Here is a 26,778-nt window from a genome sequence, read left to right on the forward strand (position 1 = left end):
CGTAATATATGTGGTATTGGATTTTAGTGTTCTTGTATTCTTGTATTTTATATTAATATTTTTTATGGAACATTTGTGTTTTATTTCAATAGCTTCCATAAAATGTGATGCAGTAACTCTAAAGCACAGTAAAGAGGTGTGTCCTATTTGTCCACAATGTCCAATGGTATGGAAAATATGGTGAATGGGAGCATTTTGGGTGGACATTTATACTTTTTGTTGACATACCGGTAGTTGTAATTTGCGCTATGTAGATTTAGCAATCCAGTAGGTGGCGGTAATGCAACATTTCAGGATGCCAACCGCCATAAAAACCGGAAGAAGAAGAAGCAGCTTGGGCGACGGTACCACAGAAGAAGAAAGAAAGGCCCTGCTAAACTAGTCCAGGCTACCGCAAAACTATGCTAGCAGCATTGACGTTGACAGCAATAACGTCATTTTCCAGACTCTGGTAAGGAAACGGCTATAGTGAATGATTCAAACAAGATGTTTCCAGAAAGATAATAAGTTTGACTTGTGGTTTCAGCCATTAAACCGGGTGGAAACAGCACGTGATCATTTGTAGCAGCAGTTGAAACAGAATTTTGATAGAATATTGTAAAAAAAAAAGTGGTTGGGTTTGGCGTCGGTGACGCTAGCATCCAACTTACTTGGTGTTTCCGGTTGAAGGCTTGTTTGGATTCACTGTATGGAGGCGCTGCCTGCTTCTTTTCAAAGTCTGGACCGATCACACTCTTCTTCATCACCTGTGGGCAGGCAGAAACGCATCAACACACACACACACACACACACACACACACACACACACACACACACACACACACACACACACACACACAACACCACACAACTAACAGCTAGCGTTTCCCGAGATAAAGAGCAATGAAAAAGGATTTGAGAAAAAAGAAAACGCACGAATGACACCATCTAGCGTTACTGAATGTACCCATCCTTGCATAAACTCTAAAATTCACGACTCATTCTCATTCTGCATCATTCACAAATCACCTTCAACAGCGCCTTTGCATCCATGCTTTGCATTGACGCTGGTGTTTCGTGGCATTGAGATGTTTCGTGGTCGTCGTCATGGTCGTCGTCTTCTTCTTCTTCTTCTTGTTTAATGGCGGATTTGCAATTGTTGACTTTGAAGGTGCATACCGCCACCTACTGTACCGGAGTAGGCAGAAATGATTTACAGAATTGGAAATAATCTTCCTAAACAAATCCCTATACATTAACACCAGTGTTGAGGGTAACTCATTACAAAAGTGATATATTACTTTGTCAAGTAACTCAAGTTACAAATTGAGTTACATTTGATTAAATCAAAGCACATAATTTAAAAAAAGATACAATCATTTCCTAATCAAATGTTTTTATGCAAATAACCACTATAGATGACAATAACAAAGGAAAATAATAACATTTAGAATTTTGGATTGTTTACACTGACTTCAAGGCCGTTGAAATTATTTTTCGGGATGGTTCCGGGGCAGCAATGTCATTCTGCTGCTGCTGTTGTTTTGGTAAAAGTAATGCAAAAGTAGGGTAATAAGTAATGAGTTACTCTACACAGAAAGTAATGTTCCAAAGTAACATTACCGGTACTTTCAAATGAAAGTAACTAGTAATATGTAGTATATTACATTTTGAAAGTAACTTGCCCAACACTGATTAACACTACATAGCTATTTGCTAGATCCTATTGTATAATCTTGTATCATTCAAAAATTCAATTACAGCTTTCTTCTTCTTCTTCTTCTTCTTCTTCTTCTTCTTCTTCTTCTTCTTCTTCTTCTTCTTCTGTGTTTAATGGCGCTTGGCATCCCAAGTGTTGCATTACCGCCGACTCCTCCTATCACAGGGTTGACCACCATGTTGACCACAGAGGGAGAAGAGGATGACTCCTCCTATATCACAGGGTTGGCCACAGAGGGAGAGGAGGATGACAGCTCTGTAGAGGAACATCAGGAAGTCTGGAGCGCTGACAGCAAGATGCATGTTCCACAGCGATCTGTGTTTCTGTGAGTACCATGCCAAAATGTTGAGGAACTGATTAACTGACTCCTGTAACTCTGTGCCAAAATGTTGGGGAACTGATTAACTGACTCGTGTAACTCTGTGCTGGTGGGGCACAGATGACAAATAACTTCCTGGGAAGTCTTGGCAGCAGTTGGCCTTACGTGAAGGCAGGGTCACCTTGCTACACTACAGTTCCAGATTCTGATGATAACACATTTGTTGTTTGCAGAGCTGTATACTGATAAACTGGCCTTGACATCCAACGCTTTAGGGGGGGGGGGGGGGGGGGTACATTTTGCAGCCACCTCTCATGAAGCTGTTTACTTTATGCTGGCTTCTGGACAAAATCATCTTGAATCCATCAGCTGTTTTTTGTAGGCTATTGCACAGTGGTGAAATCTGAAAAGTCGCATTGTCAACAAAGCACAACCCCTCGTCCACTCATGTTGCTTTGTGAAGCAATTTGGTGGCATATCTGCAGCGAGTTCCCTATTTCCTCTATCCCCTCCCTTTCTTATTCTAATACCTCCGGGGTCAGCAGCACTGGCCCACGAGGTGCGCAGTATCATTAACTCCAACACTGCACTTTGGCTTTGGAGAAACAGCCATTATTATTCAAAACAAAAGACACCACACACGACACGATTCAAAGGGGAATTAAACTAGTTTCCCTGCTTCTGGTGACCCCATAGAGATGACAGTGACACTGTAGTGGTGAGATATGTACAGCATGCTGCTAACAGCTGCATTTCCAATGAGATTAACTCAGCATGCTCCAGTGACCAGGCGTGAACAGATGGATGCTGCGCTCTCTGGGTGGCCTTCACAGGACCACAGTAAACAATTAGGTAGCTTTCAATACAAGTTGCTGTCTGACTTTTCCTCAACACACAATGGATATTAATGGCAGGCATGTTGAGATTAAACTCAGGTGGTATTATTATTATTATTATTGTTGTTGTTATTATTCATTTATTTATTCATTTATTTATTTTTTCTACACGTTTTTCTCCCCAATTGTACTTCACTCTGCTGTCCCGGGCGTTGCTCCACCCCCTCTACCGATCTGTGGACTGGGGAGAGTTGTAGACTAGCACATGCTTCCTCCGAAACATGTGCCACCTGACAGCGAGGAGTTTCACCGGTAGGACCAGTGGGCAAGCCCACCCCCTTTCCCAGGGAGGTGCGGAAGTCTTTGTTTAAGCTGTAATCCCTCGAATGGCCACTTGGGCTTGGGGGCAGTATAGGCAGATCTCCCCATGTTAAAATGCCCGACTTTGTAACAGGATTAAACATCTAGTTAGGGGCAAAACACAGTGTTTGTCTATATAGCAAATTTCACCTTTTCATAACAACTGTAGGGGGGGGTGAATTTTTATATAACTCACCTGTTTGGAGTAAAATAGATGATAGAAAAGCGGGTGATTGACAGATCACCTGTCCAGTGATCACGCAGCTTGCTGATCATGGACCAGTAGCAGGCGGAGCTGCGGCTCTGGGAAACTCCCATCTCACGTGAGGTGCGGAAGGTCTCAACCCATTCCCTCCCACTCTGCTGACAAAAAATCAAGATGGTGATGGCCAATGTTTGAACTCCGCCAAGTGCAATAAATGTAATGGGATAGCTACGTCCATATTATTTATGTCTATGGGTAGGACGTAGCACGTGGAAGGATCACGCTATTCCCCCCCAGTTCGCCTCTCCCGAGCAACTGCGCTGACCGACCAGAGGAGGCACTGGTGCATGCAGAGATCAGGACACTTAATCCGGCTTCCCACCCGCAGACACAGCCAATTGTGCCTGTATGGATGCCCGACCATGCCAGAGGTAACACGGGGACTCGAACCTGCGACCTTCGTGTTGGTAGGCAGGCAATCTACTGCTGCACTACCTGGACGCCCATCAGCTGTCTGGTTTTGAGACAGCTGACAGCTTAACAAATATCGATGTATCTGTTCTAAACCATGGGAATAACATTATTTTTTAAATTGACTCTCCCTTAAATCCAGAGAAGCCTCAAACAAGTTGCTGTTAATAATAAAAGAGATCAAGATAAATTAAATATGGATTTTGACAGCTTCTTTTCCTGTTCAGCACTAGCGTACCCTTTGGAGGCAGGCGGCAACGAGCTAGTAAAACAGGCTGACCTTTCAGCATAATATGAAAATGTCATTACTCCAAAACATATTGGGAAAAGCACGTTCAGTCATGCTTCATGTCTCATTCCAATTTATTGGTATACGCAATGATCTTGCTTGTGACATTCTGCCGTATATAATGACAAAATACAATATTTCAACGTGAGAATACGTGTCTCCCCCTGTCTCCAGGCCTGAATCCTCTTTACTCTCAGCTCTGCCTTTACTACCATGCAACGCAAAACACAAATACACTGTCTTTTAAATACATATTTGTTGCTTCCAAATGTTTTCAATGTTATTCAGAGGTTTTAAAAGTGTGCCTATAGTCATGGAGAAAACAAGTAAAAACAACTACAACCGGCTTTTCTCATTAAACTCAGAAGAGAAGAGGATGGGTTTGTTTGTGTTTGTCAGTCAGTCAGTCGGAGAATTAATGTTCTGTAATTCTACTCATATTCTAATATTTCATATATTCCCATTCTTATACTTAATGAATGATAATTACTCTCTGATTAATAATACCAACAATAATAATATCCTAAATCCTAAACCCCGCTTGGTCTTAATTGCTCCAGCTCAAATGGATTCCCTCGTGCCACGTTGCCTTTTACGTTCTTTGTCTGTGCTTGTGTCTTGCTGTTTATTTTAAATGCTGCCATTTTGACCAGGTCTTTTGCTCAAAAAAGAGATCATTGATCTCAAGTGACTACCTGGTGAAATAAAGGTGAAATAAAAATAAATAATCAAGTATTATTGGTATTATTATTTTATTATTCAGAGACTAATTGTTGTAATTATTGTACCCCCCTGCAGACCTGGCTGGTGCACCCCCCCCCCCCCAAGTATAACAGTCAAAATCCGCACAAGATACTCTTAAAACCTGACTGCTGGCATTTTGATAGGGCTCAGCAGTGAGTCACCATGAGCCGTTTTGATGACCTTTACCTGCAGTACAAAATAGAAACAGATGCAGCTGCAGAGGATATTTCAGTGGTAGATCTCCAGCATGAGATGTGCTGTGTGGTCAGACCTCAGTCGCGTTGTGCTGTGAGGGAGTCAAAGCCTTCATGCCATCTGTCAGTGGAGGTACCTTGAGAAATGCTAGAATATGTCTAATATTAGCTGCTTTTCCCAGCGTACATCCCCTCAGAGGCTGCATCCTGGGGGACACCATCTGTTGGCTTGTTTTAGGTATTCAGTACAACAGGAGGGGTGGCAACTTGACCACAACATAAGAGTATATATCCCTATAGTATTGGTAACTCTCAAACAACAAAGATATTTTTTTTTAATATCCATACTGCACTCTTAAAATAAAAGCATCTTTACAGCATCTTTACAGCATGAGACAATGCCTCCTTAGGCTTGTACCATAATAGCAGAACCCTTTATGGTGCTGTTGTAACCCATGTTAAGGGCTTGCCCAGGGGTGGAGCGGGATTCGCCAAAGCGCACACGCTAACCGCTACGCCAAGAGAGCTATAGTTCCCTTGATGGAGCTGATTAACGGGGCCTTTATACTGAGGAGTGAGTTGAACCAACTTACTCGCTAGTCGCTACCTCTCTGGACTCGCGAGGACTCACATTAATTCGGTTCCACTGTGAAGAAGCCTTTAAGAAAGGTTCCCGATTGCACCATGTTAAAATGATGACATTGATATGGTGCTGAAGAGAACCCTATAGCAATGCATGCAGAGATATTGATTATTTTATCAAGGGTTGTTATGGCTGTATATAGATTCAATGTCTGAACCAAAGAAGCTGTCTGGAACCCTCCTTTTTCTGGGTATTATTCACCTTATGTTCTAACACGGGGGTCAGCCAATACTTCCTATTGTGTTGACACTTCCTGTGACAGTACAGTACTTAGATTGTGTTCATTGTGTTATCAGCCTCTCTAGAATCATCTGCTCCTCAATGTGAAATTGCAGCCAGTGAGTCAGACTAGGTTTGACCAGGTAAAACAGACGGCATTTTGAACAGGAAGTTGTAACACAACTGGGTGAAGTGGGCGGGGCTACATAAGTTGAATACAGGTGGAACAGTCTGTGGTCCAACTTTGCTCAATTAACAGCAGACACCAGCTGATCCAATTTAAAGTCACTCACCGTTTACATTATTCCAAGTGTAGATTGCACAAGATCTACCCTTCTGTCTCACCGCTATGTGATAGGTACACTGTCCCATGCTTTCTGGTTTTGCCCTTCACTATCCAGATTGTGGGCCAAGACATTTGATTGGTACTCTAAGGGGACATTCAGGCCAAAAGCATTTTTGGAGCTGCCAGCATCTTTCTGCAATTCATTCTCTATGTAAGGACGCGCTAGACGTGCTCCTCTTTTAATGAACGCACCTGGCGTTTCAGCGCTGGGGGCGTCTGTTGTTTTTGGAGGAGCGCTGTGGGCGTTTTAAAGCTGAAAAAAGTTTAACTTTAGAGGAAAAGCGCTCTGCTCGTCTTTTTCACTCATCCTACCTTCTCTCCTCCTGAGGGATTTTCAACCTCGCTGCTGCCAGAATTGGCAATAATCTGGCTTTCGTGTTGACAGTGAACAACATCAAACAGACAAAACTAGCTGGCTACCGTCCATGTGGTCGTTGTGTTCTGATCTGTACTGCACGCGACTACAGGGGAAAACAAACGGAGCACAAAAAAAATGCTCCGTGCGCTGTGTTTTGTGCACAATGGAAGCGCTCTCAACATGATTTTCATAGCGTTCTGACTGAAAAAAAAACGCTTTTGGTGTGAATGTCCCCTAAGGCCTATAAAATAACAATTCAACCGGAGGTGGAACTTGCCATCTTCGGCTGCTCTGAATCCTCTCTGCTCCTCTCTACGGCTGTGCAAGTCTCTGACACGGGGGACAACTGTTGCCAAGATACTTATTCTGAAGAAGTGGAAGTCTCCCTCCCCTCCTCCTTTTCAACTGTGGCTGATGGACATGGTTTCGGTTGTGCGCATGGAGAGACTCAGGTCCCTGAGGACCAACTCGCTAAACAAATTTTCAACTCAACGTTTCTGGCCCACTTGGACGAGGTTAGGGGCGACGGATAACTCACCCAGATATATACAGTATGTGCATTGTTTTTTCTTTTTCCAGGACTGAGTTTGTTTTTGTTTTTGATGTTCTGAAATTTTTAAAAATTAAATATTGAAAAGCTCTGTGCTCTCAACATAACAAGTAAAAACAACAACTCAAATTAACACCGACAGGTGACATTTAGTGCACCTGCTACCATGATGTTAATTTGTGCCAGCATATGGCCTTGATTGGATGGGAATGGCATCATATTTGCATCTAATCTCCATAGACACACCTCCCCTGTCGACGAGTCATCCATCGGGGAAGACCTGGACGCTAGCACTTCCGGCTCTTACGTGTAAAAGGCAATGGGATTTTTGTATGGCGATTTAGGTTAAATGCATGAGATCAGGTCTGTGGTGAATAACAGTTTATGAAACAGCAAAGTTTGTGTTCAGCAACATAATCTTCACACATGAGGACCACTTTATGACTTTTTTTTAAACAATATTTTTACCATGTTTTTCAATGTCAACGATATGCAATATATTACAATACAAGTTTTGCTTTTTAGCAAACACAAACAATACCCTCCCCGTATTTACGCTTCAAAAGTCATAAAAGTGGTTCTCGTTTGTGAACGACCTGCCCGCCGGCAGGACGTATCACGTGGGGGGATAACGCTATTCCTCTCAGTTCCCCCTGCCCCCCCCCCCGAACAGGTGCCCCGACCGACCAGAGGAGCCGCTAGTGCAGTGAACAGGACACATACAAATCCGACTTCCAACCCGCAGACACGGCCAATTGTGCCTGTATGGACGCCCGACCAAGCTAGAGGTAACACGGGGGCTCGAACCTGCGACCCGTTGGTATCCAGGGAATCTACCGGTGCACTATCCGGACGCCCACACAGCTTCATTATTTTGATTCTCAACATAACAGTCTCATAAGATGTTGTGAATGAGCATGCATTCATTTGTGGACACAAATCAAAGGAAGATTACTATCCTCCAACATGAAAGGGTTATTGTAGCAAATAGCAATCAAACAAACTGTAGCCTACAGACACTTTTTTTGTGGTTTGTCGTGTGGAACGGATCATTCCAGTTATTTTCAATCTGGGATTTATTTTCCTACTTTTTGTGTCCACTTGTAGAGCTTTAAATTCTTGTAGTTGGTTAGCAGCAGTTGGCTTTCCATACTGGACTGTAGTATGGCAAACACCTGAGGAGGCACCTGTTGCTGCTGAAGCTCCCTTCCTGCCTTGTAACTTAGCACCGCCCCCGCCAGGAAGCTGTTTCTGTGAAGCCAGGGGTCCTTTTATAGAGGAACCGGAGGAAACGCCTTAACCATGGGCTGATTGGACACTCCATTTCCAGCAGATACTCTATTGCCTGTCACACGTTAATGGCCGAGTGACATAACACTTTCAGCATCATATTTGTCAGTGGTGTCTGGCAGTCAAGTCAAGCAGTGACACTTCATTTGACATGACACTGCTGCCAGTTTGTGAGAATAATACGCTCTGCCAGTGCTTTAACTATGAGTCTGGATGAAGGCTTCTGCTTAAATGCGTGAAATTAGTTTCTCAGACAAATATAAATAGTGAAGTCAAAGCCTGTGTGTATGTATGAATTTCTTTCTGAAGCCTTTGCATTCCCATCAAGGCAAACGGCGGCTACTTTGAAGAATCTAAAATGTAATGTTGGTTACTGCATAATTCCATCTGGGTATTTCATAGTTTTGATGTCTTTAACTGTTAGTCTAAAATTGGGAAAATAGTCAAAATGAAGAAAAATGGGGAGTTTCCAAACTGTTGACAGTTTTGTGTGCAACAGTAGATTAACTGTAGCGATGCGTTCACACCAAAGCAGAAAAAAAAACGTTTGAGCGCAAAAAATAATTAGCCAAAGTTGACAATTTTAAACTTGGGCGAATGAGGCAAATATCGCATCATTCACGCTGTGAAATTGAGCATCATTTGCGCCGTCCGGGGCGAAACAGCATCTGTTCACGTGTTTGCATTGACTTATCTAATCTCGTAATGAGAATTTGCACATTTCGCCTTGATGTGAACGCACATTTATAGTGCGTTCAGGGTTCACAGTCACACCAAGGCGAAAATTGCACACTAACTGTACATTCAGACCGGGGGCAAAAAACACGTTACAGTACTTGCTCAAGTTTGAGCTTGCTCAAGTAACTTCCTGCTTAAGTAAGCTCAAGCAGGAATTATTCTCCAAAGTTGAAATATTTCAACTCGAGCGAATGAGCAAATGGGGCAAATTTCGTATCGTTCGCGCCACGTCATTTCGCTTCATTCACGCCACCCAGGATTCTCTTACACATTTGAACTTGACTTTGTAATCTCATCGCACAAATTTGTGAATTTTCCCCCGGTTTTTCCTCTGGTCTGAACCCGTTCCCCACAAAAAAGTAATGTTGCAATCAGTAGTTGTGTTTCCATTACCCACTTTCTATTGCGATATTTAGATTTTGCGCATTTCTGTGGGTAATGGAAACACGACTAGTGACTGTACTACATAATGTTTTGTCTCTACAGTATGTCCTTATTACGTTAGATGTGAAATAACACATTTATTATGTGGGTCAAATTTAGATAGCCTGCTCTACTTTGAGGGTATTTACGTTCCCCCAAAATCATGCTGCCAAATGTACATGGAGAGATTGTTATTTGCAGTAAAGTAGTGACCAAATCAAGCCTAGACGCTCTCGAGATCATGACGAGAGATGTTCTATGAAAGGTCGTACAGCTAGTTATTGTTTCACGACTTGAGTGTCAAATCAGCATGACTGCATGAATTACAGATCTCCCACTTGACCACTGTGGAACTTCAATGTGTCAAATAATATCTCTTTGGCAGTGAGCAATGTAATTTAAAGCTTTCCAAGACAATACTATGGTACTGTAAATACATCCTTATGGTTGAAACCAACTAAACTGAACAAAAATGACTAAAATGCATTTCTGACTACTACTTTTAGTTGTGTGCAGATGCCCACATTCTGATTTAACTGGCTTATTTGATGTGAGAACGTGAATTGTGTCAGATCACATATCACATGATGTCACATATCTTAGTATTTTAATAGACCATTTAAAAGGGTTTACTCTGCTTCTACAAAACCCAGTTCTCAGAACCATTGCACTGCTTTACTTGTTTTGATTTGCCCTCTTTCATCAATTTATTGATTTCCATACATTTTGCCTTTACCTCTACAGAGAATCTTCCAGTGGGCTAAATTAGCATGTAGGAAAGTAATTTAATGCATCAACTTGGGGGATATAAAGTGGTCCCAGAGCCCCCTGTGGTGCCCGGAGCGCATGCAGCCAGGCAGTCTATTTAAATACAAGCTAACATTTGAATATCCTGTACTGTAATAATGCATCGTGCAGGGCCAAGAGGTTCCTTCCTGTGGAAGCAGCAGTCAGTTTTAATTGCTGCTTCGTTTTCTCCTCGAATTAATTGTGAGACTCGTAGTTGACTCCATGTGTACCGAGAATGAAGGTTTTGAAGTCTGATATCATCGTCGAGCTAATTGTAATACAGTTGGTATAATTACTGTAAACAAATAAGCCCCTGGTAGAGGCGATTGGTAGCCTCTATCTCACTCCGGTTGTGTTACATCACCACACGGCCATCTTGGTTTTGAAAATAACAGGTGATTGTTAAAGGTTTTTCACACTATATACAGTACATCACCACACCGCCACCTTGGTTTTGAAAATAGCAGGTGATTGGTTTTGTTACATCACCACACAGCCATCTTGGTTTGAAAATAACAGGTGATTGTAAGAAGTTTTCCACACTATATACATCACCACATGGCCATCTTAGTTTGAAAATAGCAGGTGATTGTAAGACGTTTTTCACACTACATCACCACACGGTAGGGTGACCAGACGTCCCCGATTTTCGGGGACAGTCCCCAATTTCGGTGCTCTGTCCCCGGCTGGAGCTGTCCCCGAAAATGTCCCCGATTTTGCCCACAAAGTCAAATAATAATACTGGCAAGAAACTCGATAACAGAGCATTTGCGGCACCACAAAAGCCTGTGCACATTGTGCAAAGTGCTGCCTGTGTGTGACAGAGTAGATCACAGAGTAGATGTTCTCCCTCTGCCCATGCCGTGGTTTTCCCAGGACCCAGCCGCCCGCAACTGAAGCCCCAGAGGTGGCGAACGAGAGGTGGCGTCTGCTTGCTGCTTTTGCTACCGTCCTTGTTTACCGGACCCCATTCAGCGGGTTATCCATCCCAGTTGTTTTGAATAATTAAAAGTACAACTACCTGGTAAGTAGGCTAAGTGCAGTAATAACTCAAAACGTTTTTGCAGAGAAGTCAGTAACGTTTGTATGTACACCAAACTCCATTGAAAAAAATGTAAATTTTTAACATGATTGGCGATGGATCATTATTATCTAGTCATTAGCCTACTGTTCCCTAAATTGGTCTTCAGCCATCAAAACTTTGATATATCCTGGTTTAATTTAACACAATTATGGTCATATTTATCTCTAGATTACAATTTTAATGATTAAAATTGCCTTTTAGTATTAACATTATTTTTTTAAATTTGTCAGCATTTAATATTAAATTAGCAGTTAATATGGTCATGTGGCCATTGAATACTTGAAACTGGTGAGCGACACCCTAAACTCAAGGAAAGTGTTTACTGAGGTAATAAATCACTACTGTAGGCTAATGTTTTTGTTTTGTGTAAATAAATTATCCACCAGACAGTTGGTGAAGTCAAAGAGAGAAGTTGTCCCTCTCTATGTTCCTGCCACTCTACACAATACACACCAGTATTTCCCATGAATTACCTAGGCCGTCTAATTTGTGGTAAAATGTTCCAGATAACTAGCAACCATTGTTGTCTTCTTTTTCAATTGTTTTAAAAATCACAAAGTTCTTCATAGATCTATCCTCTTACTTTTGCTCTCAAAGTGCACCAGATTGATGCATTTTACTGTCAAATGTACACAATTTTCTGCCCCCCCCTAGCAGACCACAAAATGTCCCCGATTTTCATTTGAGAAATCTGGTCACCTTACCACATGGCCATCTTGGTATGAAAATAACAGCTGATTGGTTCTGTTACATCACCACACGGCCATCTTGGTATGAAAATAACAGCTGATTGGTTCTGTTACATCACCACACGGCCATCTTGGTTTGAAAATAGCAGCTGATTGGTTCTGTTATATCACCACACGGCCATCTTGGTTTGAAAATAACAGGTGAATTGTAAGAAGGTTTCCACACTATATCCCGATTTCGGATTTCGGATAGATGCAGAGCTGGTTGAAAAGCCCCAAAGTTATCTTTTAATGCAATGTTAACACCACTAGGCTTCTTGACGATGGTCTTGTTTGTTTACGGTTAATTTGACTAATAGCTTAAAATGTATCATATGTACGGATTTACTTATTTTTAAAATGTTGCATGCAGCACCTTTCAAAATCCTCTCATGTGCAGAGAAATTGGCAAAAAAAAAACAGCTGCCATGGGGCCATGGGTGAGAGTGGATATAATGTGTATGATTCCCAAGCTGCCTGCGGTAAGCATTTCCAGGCTAGAAGTAAGAGGCGTGCGGTCGATACGGAGGACAGTGGCCTCCAAATGACTATTTCCAGTGAAATAGAGTCTGGTGATACTGTACCCACTGGAGAGCAGCCCACCTCCTCACCGCTCCTCCAGAGTCTGCAAGGGGATATGTTATCTGTGAGCCATTAGGGCACTGCCCAGCAGAACATAGCTTTGCATTCAAGTAATTAAAAATTAACCAGCTCGGTCTCTCTCATTTGGTGCTGTCTACTCCAGCATGACGGGGGGGACGGGGACGAGAAGGCCCCCTCTGTGCGGGGGGGGGGGGGGACGAGAAGGCCCCCTCTGTGCACTGATACAGAGAGGAAGAAGCTGACATTAGAAAGTTAGAGTCCAGAGAAAACGCTGACTGAAAAGGAAGGGAATAATGAGGGCACAGAGCCAATTATGATTATAGCACCGCTTCAAATTTGTTACAGGAAGAGGGCACACAAATGTGCTGTGAAATATGCATAATAATGGCTGCCAACGGTTAGAAGTGAATTAGAAGCTCGGATGAAGGCCAGAATGCAAACGGCACTGGTTATGACCGCAATTAAAAAAAAGAAAGAGTCACATATGACGGGTTTATGTGAAAAGGCAACTTCTGCTTGAGTTTTGTTCACATAGTGCAGGTCTGTGCCACCAGGGGGTATGTAGCAGGGGGTATATGGCCTTGTGGCAGCCCTCGTTAACCCAATCTGTGATACCCCCCCTCGTTAACCCAATCTGTGATACACCCCCCCCCCCCCTCGTTAACCAAATCTGTGATACACCCCCCCCTCGTTAACCAAATCTGTGATACCCCCCCTCGTTAACCCAATCTGTGATACACCCCCCCCCCCTCGTTAACCCAATCTGTGATACACCCCCCCCCCCTCGTTAACCCAATCTGTGATACACCCCCCCCCCCCTCGTTAACCCAATCTGTGATACACCCCCCCCCCTCGTTAACCAAATCTGTGATACACCCCCCCCTCGTTAACCAAATCTGTGATACCCCCCCCTCGTTAACCCAATCTGTGATACCCCCCCCCCTCGTTAACCCAATCTGTGATACCCCCCCCCTCGTTAACCAAATCTGTGATACACCCCCCCCCTCGTTAACCAAATCTGTGATACACCCCCCCCTCGTTAACCCAATCTGTGATACCCCCCCTCGTTAACCCAATCTGTGATACCCCCCCCCTCGTTAACCCAATCTGTGATACCCCCCCCCTCGTTAACCCAATCTGTGATACCCCCCCCCTTCCTTGTTAACCCAATCTGTGATACCCCCCCCCTCGTTAACCCAATCTGTGATAAGCCCCCCCTTCCTTGTTAACCCAATCTGTGATACACCCCCCCTCGTTAACCCAATCTGTGATACCCCCCCCCCTTCCTTGTTAACCCAATCTGTGATACCCCCCCCCTTCCTTGTTAACCCAATCTGTGATACCCCCCCCCCTTCCTTGTTAACCCAATCTGTGATACCCCCCCCCTTCCTTGTTAACCCAATCTGTGATACCCCCCCCCCTTCCTTGTTAACCCAATCTGTGATACCCCCCCCTTCCTCGTTAACCCAATCTGTGATACCCCCCCCCCCCTTCCTCGTTAACCCAATCTGTGATACCCCCCCCCCCCCCTTCCTTGTTAACCCAATCTGTGATACCCCCGTTAACCCAATCTGGAGTAAACAGTGTTTACTACTGGAGAATACTGTAACTAAGTGGGGAAATAACCTGGCTATTCGTCATCAGAATAATTACTTGCATATCTGTACATTCTCTTACTCCGATAACTTCGTTTAAATTGAACACAATTCATACATTTTCTGGGGAAACCTCCTCTAGGACCCCTGAGGGTTCCTAGCCCTCACTTTGAGAACCACAGTTAGTCTCTTGTAAGCACCTAATCAACTGCCAACCTGAATTTTTTAATAAGTTAAATATATTACTAGTTGTCAAAGGGAATATTCACAGCGGTGTTAGATTAACGGTTTGGCTCCTACAGCTCCCTTTAGGGAAGCAGGCGCCTGAGGGAGACTTCACAGTCTGGGAGCAGTGAAGAGGTTGCAGATAGAGAAGCAGGCATCTGAGGGACACCTCTGTGGGTGCTTCACTTCACAGTCTGGATGCAGGGATGAGGTTGCATAAGAGTTTTAATAGAGTTGTAGGATTCCTGAATGCTGATCACAACAATGCCATCATGATGGAAGACTTCATTGAGAAAAGCCGATGTGGTCTACAACACTACAGTGTCTATGACCACATTGCTTTCACAATTTGACATCTTTCAAATCTTCGGTAAAGTCAGAATCATACTGTCAACCTGCAACCTGTGCAGGAATGGAGCTGCTGTCCTGACTGCAGGCATGCAAGACCTCCTAACATGAGCTCTCTCTGTGTGTGTGTGTGTGTGTGTGTGTGTGTGTGTGTGTGTGTGTGTGTGTGTGTGTGTGTGTGTGTGCGTGTGTGCATTGATGATGTCATTCACTGATCTGCATGGCGACAAGCGCAGCTGCTTCTCTGGTTTCCTCGACCCCATGTGAGGAGGAGGAACACGCCCCTTTCAGCTTCTATACATTCATATGAAGAGCCTAAGTTCCTCTTGGTTGTTGTTTTGGTCTGACTCGTCTGAGGCTATAGTTGTTGACTGTAGTGAATGTATTTTTCCATGGTGCATGAATTGTTTTATGAGAAACTGAAAGGAATGAAACCGGTATCACAACTACACAAATATGAAAAAATATGAATCTAAATCGAACTGATCTGGCAGATCCTTTTGCAGCTATCTTCCCTCGATTCATAATCATGAATCTTGTTACGGAAGAAAGTGGGGGGGGATCCTAAAAGGCTAAAACAATATTCTCATTTCACAACTTTGAATTTCAAGGACTTACTGTGAAGGGCCATCTGTGATCCTGCATTATCTTAAAGGGAAAGGCAATTGGCAAGAGAGAATAACAACATTTATATTTATTTACATTAGAATGTTGCCGATAATTACTTTAATAACTCCAACAAAGTAGCAATGCATGGATAGATCTCAAAGATTGTCCTCATTATCTTAATTGGGGGGGGGGGGGGGGGGTGATGGCCTTGAAGTTACAACTTCTATTTACTTACACAGAATTTATAGGATAAAGTTGGAATTGTTTTACAGTTTATTCCTCTAAAGCTCTAAAACAACATCCAACAATCTCACCAGTAATGTTGTTATTCAGTGAATAAAATTGATTGCAAAAGTTATCGGCTTTGCCAAATGTACTTGGTAAATTTAGTTACTGTTTAACTCTAGCATAATTACAAAAAGGGAACTATAATATCTAATTCTCTCTAATGGCCAAAAAAAAAGAGCAAGCTTATACATTGTTAACGCCTACCTTTCTGCTAATTAGCAGAGCTCAAACTGATCGAAATTCATAACTGCAACAGGCGGCGGGAACACCAGATAGGCTATGTGCCGTGGAGTTTTTTCCCCTCTCTCATTAACGTTAGCGGTGCTCGTTAATTCCATGTTCCAATTTCCCTGTGAAGCTCATTTCTACACCGTCTCTGTCTCCCGCGGGCCAATTAGCCCACAGCAGGAGCCAGAATGTCAGCAGTCTGCTTGATACTATGTTACTGTATGAGAGAGAGAGAGAGAGAGAGAGAGAGAGAGAGAGAGAGAGAGAGAGAGAGAGAGAGAGAGAGAGAGAGAGAGAGAGAGAGAGAGAGAGAGAGAGAGAGAGAGAGAGAGAGAGAGAAGAGAGAGAGAGAGAGAGAGAGGCTGGGGGAGAGAGAGAGACTGGGGAGCGAGAAAGAGAGAGACTGGGGAGAGAGAGAGAGAGAGAGAGAGAGAAAGAGATAAAATAAAGAACTTGATAGGAGGAAAACACTGAAAAGAGCAATTAAGAGAGAAACTAAACCAATGATTGGTTGCTCTTACTCTTATGGTGTATATCACACACACACACACCCACACACACACACACACACACACACAGACACACACACACACCACACACACACACACACACACACACACACACACACACACACACACACACACACACAGAGCCTCCTATAGAGAGCCAAAGTGAAACTTCACTTCCTGCTTTCTCCCTGTACCAGCGCTGCGAAAAATATGAATTTCGATGGACGGAGAATATGGTTACTTTTTGATCCCGTTTGAATTGTGCCACGGGGTGCCAACGCAAATTTTGTCAATTTAAAACATAACTTTGCATGTCAAGAAAGTCACAGTTTGTCATCAAACTGAAACGTATAGGGGTTAGTTTCGTATTAAAACTACATAGCTCGTGGAAGCTCGTGGCATGTCGCCGGTCTTCAGCTTTGCCGGTAGAGAAAGTGACGTCACTTAGGCGACAGTGTATGTAGTCTTTCTGATTTATAACTTCTAGTGCAACAGTTTGCCGTTTTTTTATACGCATTTTACGAAATGTGGATGGGAAAATAAATGGCGGATGAAAATCTCGGGTACAGTGCTGAAGCAGGAAGTAGGCGGTCACTTTGCCTCTCTATAGGGCAAAAACTGTGACTGCCAAACGGTGGTGAACTGCAGTGTCTTTATTCGTCAACGTTATTAGCAAATAGCCGGAACGGACGCGGGAAAGGAAGTGACGGTGGCTTTTCCGTCACTTCCGCTTTCCTTTTCCGCGTCCGTTTCGTCTATTCGCTAATAACGTTAACGCATAAACACACTGCATAGAAGAGGTCAACTCGTCTTACAACAACAGTGGGAAATCACTGTAAAGTCACGGTGCAATTATTTATTTCTGCTCTATCCTATATTTCTATATTTTCTATATTTCTCTAGCAATTGTTCAATGTGTTATCTTTATTCTGTAATTTGCTACTGTTGTGTCAGCTACAATTAGCTAGACATATTCTCTGTGAAGCCCTCTGGGACATGCTTGTGAATTAGGGCTATACAAATAAACTTGACTTGACTTGACTAGACTGTAAACAGTGGAGCAAGGACACGGAAAAGGAAGTGACGGTGGCAGGAGAGGTAACGCTGTACAGGAAGCTGGGGAAAACGGTAGGGCTGTCCCAGAGTCTATTTCTCACATAACAATAGACTCTGGGTTCCCAGATTGCAGAGCTGCTGGTCACAGCTAAAATGATTGAAGCTTTCCTACACTCTGAATGAGAGCTATCACGGCTGTCATGTTCAGATTCATTTATTTAAAGAGTGGGACATTACACGTTAATGAACAGTACAGCCGTACAGTAAACATGTCAGGTTATAGCCCAAGGGCTAGTTTCCACCTGTAGTCCCATGGCAGGTTGATGTAATCATGAAGGAGAAAAAAGATTAATAGTACAGAAAAGATTAATAATACGGAAGATTAGTCAAACCAAAAATGATTAAAACACACACAATTAATAGAACCAAAAAATGAATAGTACAAAAGGTTAGTAAAACCTAAAATGAATAAAACACACAGAGCATGCAGCGAAACATGACAGATGTTAAGTGTGGTCACATTGTTGTTTTGATCTGAGCCATAATTTCAACTGGCCTTTGAAAGTGGCGAGACTAGGGCACTCTCTAATAGAGGGAGGCAGACTATTCCAGAGGGTGCTTCCCGTAAAGGATAAGGTCTTCTGGCTAAAAGAAGTTTTTCTAAAGGGGACCTCGCAGACCTTGTTCGTCATGTGACGAACAAGGTGTGCATGTGTGCATGTGTGCATTCAACAGTGTGTGTGAGACAATTACCATCTCTGCATCAAACTGGGGGGAAAAGAACACAGCAATGAATCAGTGATGTTACACTAGGAGGACCTTGGTACAGACCCAGTGTCTCTTTCACAATCAGAAGTTCTTTGAATCTAAGAGGTTTCTTTGATCCATGCTTAAACCTTGATCACCACACTAAAAAGCTGTTTCCGCCTACTGTATGTTTGATGGACTTTGAAGCACTGGCTGCTCAGATTAGATTGGTTTTGTCTTGTAACGATACTGACAGAAGCACTGCTAAGATTAGATTGCTTTTGTCTTGGAGACGGACAACGTGAAACTGCGGAAAATAAACACCTACGCTTGCAAGCATAGTAGCATACAATGTATGTACAGTCTATGAGTAGAACTGAAGTTGAGCTCACGCTGAAGTTGAGCTCACGCTTAACCGGTCACACCAGAAGCACTCTCTTTTCATCAGCGCCTCGCTCGGTGCGCCTTGAACAACACAACTTCCATTGACTTCATGCCTGGCAGCTTCACGCTTCACGCTTGGAAAATAGGACTGAATCCTGAACGATCGTTTGAGCGCACCTTGAGCAAGGCGTAGGTTGAGCTTAGGTTGAGCGTTGCTTCGGCGTAGGGTGTGAACATGCCGTAATAATGCCCTGGCCAGGCCTCCTCTGCAAAAGAGATATGAAGCTGAGCTGAATGAATAAAGGATAAAAAAAAGAATGCCATTTTGATACTTCAAAACCAGCGGAACCCAAAATAGCCCCGCTTTAAAAATAGCTCTGCTTTGCTACAGAAAAAGATGCAAGCTTGAGATCATTCCACCCGACCAGAGTACATGAGGGTTATTAGCACTCCTCTGTGTCACAAACATGACCTCGTCTAACTAGGTCAGAGACGTGTTATGTGTCTTGGAAGCAACATTTTTCTAATTCGGAAAAGACATGCACACGCGCACACACACACACACACACACACACACACACACGCAGATACACACGCACGCACACGCACACAGACACACACACACACAATGTATGCACGCGTGCGTGCGCACGTACGTACACACACAGGTGAGATTGAGGTTCAGTAAGAGGCGAGCCGCCCACAGTGAATACAATCCTTTGTATTATTTCTCCCCATCAGATTAAATTCCACTATGATTCATATTTGATGAGGACAACATTAAGATTGCTATAAGCCCAACATGCTTTGTGGGTTTGATGTGTTCATAAGTGTATAATAAATAAATGTCTTCTTGTTACTCTGCAGCAGGGGTTTTCAAAGTGTGAGACTGTGGGCCTCCCCCCAGACAAACAATTTATGGGTAGAGTAGCTAGGCTACCCATACATTGTGCACATTCAGTGTATAACTGTAGCCTAGTTCCGCACATTCTAACACAGCTGACCACAACACAGTTTTTCAATGTGCTACTGCCTACTAATCTGCACTAGAGCAATATGCACCTATAACTGAAAGGAAGAGCTTGTGAGGAAAGAGCTTGATAACTTTTCCCCGCCCACATTTTCCCAGCCAGCCAGTCCAGGTAGGGGGGATTCAAACCGACGACCTTTAGTCGGGACGGCAGCCAAATGTTTATTATTATCAATAATAGGCCAACTGTAGGTCTTTAAAACAACCAAACAAACAAAAAACACACGAGGGTTAGAAAGGACGAACGCGGGCTAGGTGTTTTCCGGACACAGCCGAACACACCCGACTGCATCCCGAGAGTGTGGGCTGTGTGTAGGAGAGATGCTGGGCTCTCAGAGCGGAGCCCACACGGACAGGAGGGAGACTGTGGCGGGCAGCCTACTGCCGTCTTACCGGGAACATTTAAGCCTACTGCCGCTGAGACAAGTGCGAGCAGGCGACCAGAGGATTACAGCCGACTGAAACTCTTTAACGGACCCTTTTTTTTTTTTTACAAACCATTTGAGCCAGTGTTGTTGCAGGACTGAAGGAATTGGGTGACTCTTTTCTGAAGTCTAACCTGGAGACCTCGCGCTGTTCTTGTGAATATCTTCTCCAAATGCCAACGTTCAGCAAACACTAGAAAATGGTGAGTTTTGCCGTTTTATTGTTGGTTTTCTGCACGGTGAAGTGGCACACACCGTGTAAAGTGACAGAGATGCTAAGGGTGTTTTATGCTGCATGATGATGAGTGACATTTGTGCACATAAGATGACCGTCCTGGCTGCAGCCTCTCGTGTCACTGACTCTGGATCAGCCTACACTGTGTGACAGAAAACTACTTGATGACTGGAGGATTGTTCAATATTCCAACAAGTACATTTTTTCTCCTCCATATTCGACTTGATACTAACGTTATAACCTCGCGTCCCGTCTTCGTCAATGTAACCTTGTTTATCGGCAAACTGACATACCTCGCAGAATAGCGTTTCTGAATCGATGGGATCCATTGTTCAATTCGGCATACATTATAATCCATCAAGCAGCGTTTGTTTCAATGACATTTCAACTTTTACAATTGGTTCACGCGGCTCGTTACCGCCCTCCGACGTGTATTTGGTGGAGGAAGATATTCTATAGTAACAAGCTGGTTCAGTTGTAAAAGTTGGAATTTTATTAAAATGTGTGCTGCGTCGTGGAATATATACATGCCGATTTGAAGAGTGGATCAGAGTGACTCAATACACTTCTTGGTTCACATATGTTAAAGGTATATAGCCTAGCTTTGCCGATAGCCGGGGCGATAGTGAATGACCCGATTGTTTGAATGGAGTTTGGCGTAGGTGTTTGCCCACACGAGATAAGGGAACGTATCGCGGCTAACCCACACTGTGCCGCTGCATGTCGAGACATGACCAGTCAAGTCATCTCAGGATGAAACAAAGTGCAATTTTTTGAGCGAAAAAATACATCGTTAATTTTATTATTTGTGTCTATTGTGTATATCTTATTTATTTGTTTGCCTTGCTTGGTTTGAACCGACAGAGCTCTCTGTCTGTCCTGTTGACTCTCCGCGGACAGTGTAGGTGGGGACAGATGATATCATCATGGTCCAAAGCTACTCTCTGCTGTGGACTGGTCCCGTCATGTCGTGGCCGCGGTTTGATGATTGATCATCACTGGTTTGATGCATTTTTGCGTTTGACCTTTTGAGAAAATTGTGCGACTTGCCTTTGTGATTTCATTCCCACAGCTGTCAAAAGGTAGACTTTCTTGCAAGATATGTCACATTAGTAACAACAACAAACGACAATACGATGATGATGCTGATGCTGGTGGTGGTGGTGATGATGATGATGATGATGATAATAATAATAGCCTAATAATAATAATAATAATAATAATAATAATAATACAATAATAATAGCCTAATAATAATGATGATGATAATAATATTAATAACAACAACAATAATAGTCATAACAATTACTCAACAATAACAATGATAATATAGAGTTATAATGCATGCATATTTCTATCTATCTACCTATCTATCTATCTATCTATCTATCTATCTATCTACTATTTCAAACGATTTCAGTATAGGCTTTGAGCTCAGCCAGATTCACCCAAATTCTCTGCTGATTTATGCTTTTGGCAGTCTGTTTCTATGGAACATGCTTGGGATCATTTGCCAGTTATGGCTTGACGTTTCCTTTCACTACAGTAGGTTTACTCTCCAGTGTTTTCTTTTTTTAGTACTTTTTCTAAAACAAGAACGGCCAGGAGAGCTGTCCTGTTCCTGCTCCGGCTGTCCAAATCCAAATACCTCGGAGTGAATAAGAGAGAGTAAGACGACGATGGCGAGTGCAAGGATTTCTCTGAAACAGAAAGATGGCACGAGTGCATGGAATTCTCTGAAACAGTGATAATTGGCTGTCAGTTCACCTGTGGATTTGACAGACCTCTACTCTAGTTAATGAGAGAGAGAGAGGAGAGAGTAAACTACTGATGGAGAGAGGAGAGGGAGGGAAGGATAGAGAGAGGTAGTCAGAAACAGAGAGAGAGAGAGAGTAAACTACAGATGGAGAGAGGAGAGGGAGGGAAGAAGGATAGAGAGAGGTAGTCACAAACAGAGAGAGATAGAGAGAGGTAGTCAGAAACAGAGAGAGAGAGATAGAGGTATAGTCAGAGAGAGAGAGAGAGGATGTAGAGGGAGCTTGTTGGTGCGTCTTGATAAGGGCATCAGCTGAATGCCAGCTCTGTGAGTGTATGATGGAAGGAGTGTGTGCTGCTGTGCTGGTCATCCTAATGAAGCTGCGTGCTGAGACTCATCACACACGCACACGCGCACGCACACACACACACACACACACACACACGCACACTGCTGCACTCAATGCGACTCTGCCAGACATACCCACTGTTACATGCATCTACACTATCTGTTATATCCACACTGTTACTACAACACGCTCTCGCTCCCACTGGCCACTGTGCCGCTTTGTCACGTGCCTTTGGTGTGGGATGTTGCCGTGCACGGTACCGTTGTGCGTATGGTCGGTACGATGGACCATCGACCATCTTTGACCTCTGAGCCTTTTCTACATCGGACCATCATGATGTCCATTTACACCCCCCCCCCCCCCTTCCACAAATAACGTCGAGAACCATTCGTCCAATTGACTTACAGTTACACTTGGTGGGTGTGTTGCTGGGGACCTGAGGAGGTGCAGTTTCAGATTTGTTGCAATTTGGACTCACTACACGTTCAATATTCAATATGAATAAACTTTGAATAAACAAGAAAACCTCGCACCACTCTGTGCAGCTCTGTGCAGCTCGGTGGGTTGCCAGGTCTGTGGTTTTCTCACAGAATTGAGCTACTTTTGAACTGTTGAATTTCTCCTCTCCGTTCGCGAGGCCTGGAGGCATCGCTCACTCACCCGTTTCTCTCTCTCTCTCCCCCCCCCCTCTCTCTCTCTCTCTCGCTCGCTCACTCACTCACTCACTGGCTCACCGCTCTCCCGCTCTCTCTGTAGCTATGGTCTAATTGTAAAAAATGAAATATGGGAAATTGACAGGGAAAATTACCAAATGTCTGCATACAATATACCAGATAAATATCATGGTGTCGATGTACCAAGGAGGTATCAAATTATATTTAAAAATTAGGGCTGTCAGCGTTAACGCGTTAATCGTGATGCGACCATAACTATTTTTTTTATCGCGTTAATCGCATGCCGCTATTTTGTCCCTTCGTCGCACCCGTACTTGTAGTCAAGCTGGTCGCAGCCGTTTCCTGTCTCCTGTCTGTGCAGCCATGGAAGAGAAAGACAGCAATACGCTTCTAAATGGCTCGTTTTACTTAAAAAAACTCCCAAATGGCACAGTGGACAAGTCAACAGTAGTTTGCACCATGTGTAAAACGGAATTAAAATATCACCGAAGAACATAGAGTTTGAGCTATCACCTAAAAGCGAAGCATACCAGAGCAGCTAGCGGCCAGCTAGCTAGCGCGAGACTCATCACTCATTCTTCCTTCAGAGTCTCGGATGCGCGGGTCCTCTAACCACTGGGAGGTCGGCTCCAATGGCTTCACGCGATATACACGTTATCAATATACACAGTTTCCAATACCGAGCCATTATTCACATGGAAGTGCCAAAGTTTTTAGCTCAGACACAGCCTTCTTCGGCTGTGTCATTTTCGGTTTCGACTGCTCCACAGCGCCGCCGCCGGAAGTATCGGTTCTGGAGCGTGTGCTGCACTGTTTACAATTGTGCATTTATTTTCTATTCAAGATATATTTTGTATACTATTACTATTGTATTTGTATACTATTGCCTTTTGAGCTGCTTTGGTCCACACTATTTGTGTGTATACTATTGCCTTTTGAGCTACTTTGGTCCACACTTTTTGTGATTTCCAGATATATTTTGTAGACATTGTTACCTCCTGTCTACATTGCACTTCTATTGAATTGAAAATAAATCTAAAATTCAAGATCACGAAGTACATTTATTTGCATTCATTTGATTCCCAATCATGACACACTGGTAAGAATTATTAATATCTAATAAAAAATGCTTTGAAATGCAAAATAATGGCATTTTAAACATGCGATACAAAGATGTGATTAAAGATTAATCGCGATTAAGAAAATTTATCGTTTGACAGCCCTAAAAAATATATAAACAAAGACAGTCAGTCATCCTATTAGACCTCTAGGCCTGTGAATCTTCACTGGCCTCATGATTCGATTTGATTACGATCATCTGTCAACGATTGGATTCGATTCCACGTTGCATCACGATGCATCTCGATACAGCTCCAAGTATCGCAGCTCCAAGTATCACATCCTCAATTTTCTATATTATTACTGCACATGGCTACTTTTTCCTCAATTAATACAAGCAGTCATATAAATATCAACTCCCCTTTTTTTTTATTTAGAAAGTGTTTTAAAATCTGAATATCAACATACATTTTAAACATCAACGATTGATCTGTCAACGATTCGATGCGATTCCATGATTCCATCTTAAAAACGATACATTTCGACACCCCTAATCAGACCCCAAAAATCCAATAGCACTGGTTGAGCCCTAATTCAAACATCCTCACCCTTTCCCCGTCTCGTTGCACAACCATGAGTGAGTGTGCTATAGGACTGCAGGCAGCTGACTGACTGTGGAGGAACTACTGCAGCCCTCTGCTTATTGTCCAGATCACTGTTTCCATGTCAGGCCCTGGATACTTGTCTCATGTAGGCTGTTTCCATGTCAGGCCCTGGATACTTGTCTCATGTGGCTGCTTCCATGTCAGGCCCTGGATACTTGTCTCATGTGTGCTGCTTCCATGTCAGGCCCTGGATACTTGTCTCATGTGGCTGTTTCCATGTCAGGCCCTGGCTACTTGTCTCATGTAGGCTGTTTCCATGTCAGGCCCTGGATACTTGTCTCATGTGGGCTGTTTCCATGTCAGGCCCTGGATACTTGTCTCATGTAGGCTGTTTCCATGTCAGGCCCTGGATACTTGTCTCATGTGTGCTGCTTCCATGTCAGGCCCTGGATACTTGTCTCATGTGTGCTGTTTCCATGTCAGGTCCTGGATACTTGTCTCATGTGGCTGTTTCCATGTCAGGCCCTGGATACTTGTCTCATGTGGCTGTTTCCATGTCAGGCCCTGGATACTTGTCTCATGTAGGCTGTTTCCATGTCAGGCCCTGGATACTTGTCTCATGTGTGCTGCTTCCATGTCAGGCCCTGGATACTTGTCTCATGTGGCTGTTTCCATGTCAGGCCCTGGCTACTTGTCTCATGTAGGCTGTTTCCATGTCAGGCCCTGGATACTTGTCTCATGTGGGCTGTTTCCATGTCAGGCCCTGGATACTTGTCTCATGTAGGCTGTTTCCATGTCAGGCCCTGGATACTTGTCTCATGTAGGCTGTTTCCATGTCAGGCCCTGGATACTTGTCTCATGTGTGCTGCTTCCCTCTGCCTCTCTGACAGATATTCACCTGTTCTTTCCACCTTGATAAATTGTGTGTAATTTCAGGGATGAACAAGCATGAAAATGTATGGGTAGGAAGGGCTGCCATCTTTTTGACAAGCTTCTTTTGGCATGCTGTATATATATACCTATTTTCAACCAGACTTTATTAGTCTATTATTTCTTGCAAAAAATATAATGAGCGAAACTTTGTGAGGCCATAAAGTTATATTGGATCATACAACAACAACATCATACAGTACTTTATTGTCCCGCAAGGGAAATGTGTTTCTTTGCTTTGCAGGCCTCACATAAATACATAAATACATACAGTACATATAACCCACATACAACATATAACACACGCATCACATTCAGCGTTTATTCAGATAGTGTGTATTTCGTTGGATTTGAGCGTTTAACGATGTTTAGATAGCGCATCCAACTCCTTTATAATCAAAGAGGCCAGGGTATTCCCGTTTTACACCATATGGGACCTATGGGAAGAGGATATGGGCAGAGGGCTTTTAACTAGAAGGTTGTGGGTTTACATCCACAGAGTGGCTGTGTGAATCTGTCTAGAGGGAATGAATAAGTAACGTGCTCAGCTCCTCTCTTGACGACAAGGTGCCGTTGAGCAAGGCACTTCCTCCTGCTCTGTGCCGTCAGCTGAGGCTTTTTCTGGAAAACAATGGTTGTTTGGTAGAAAAAGTGCCCCTTGTGAATAACTTCTATAATAATGGATATTTGGCCAACACAGATGCATCATGGATATGCTCTTGAGAATAGAGGTGAAACAATTAGCCGTTTAATGATAAACCATGATAACATTTCTGGTGGTTAGATTTACCCTTTCAAACTTTCATTATTATCTCGCCCAGGAGATCATGTGTTTGGT

General features: G+C 43.3%; 1 protein-coding gene across 1 annotated transcript in view; it reads right to left on the reverse strand.

Moving 5' to 3' along the window:
- LOC310786203 (deoxynucleotidyltransferase terminal-interacting protein 2-like) overlaps positions 1-26,778 on the reverse strand; it is a gene marked incomplete at both ends in the record, with an annotated part of 55,631 nt that overhangs the window by 7,137 nt on the left and 21,716 nt on the right. The window contains one exon of the mRNA XM_083647374.1: positions 651-746. Coding sequence (XP_083503500.1) covers positions 651-746 — 96 coding nt within the window. The remainder of the gene's footprint in view (positions 1-650; positions 747-26,778) is intronic.

Source organism: Poromitra crassiceps, assembly GCF_964638095.1.
Source record: "Poromitra crassiceps genome assembly, chromosome: 12".
Taxonomy (NCBI): Eukaryota; Metazoa; Chordata; class Actinopteri; order Beryciformes; family Melamphaidae; genus Poromitra; species Poromitra crassiceps.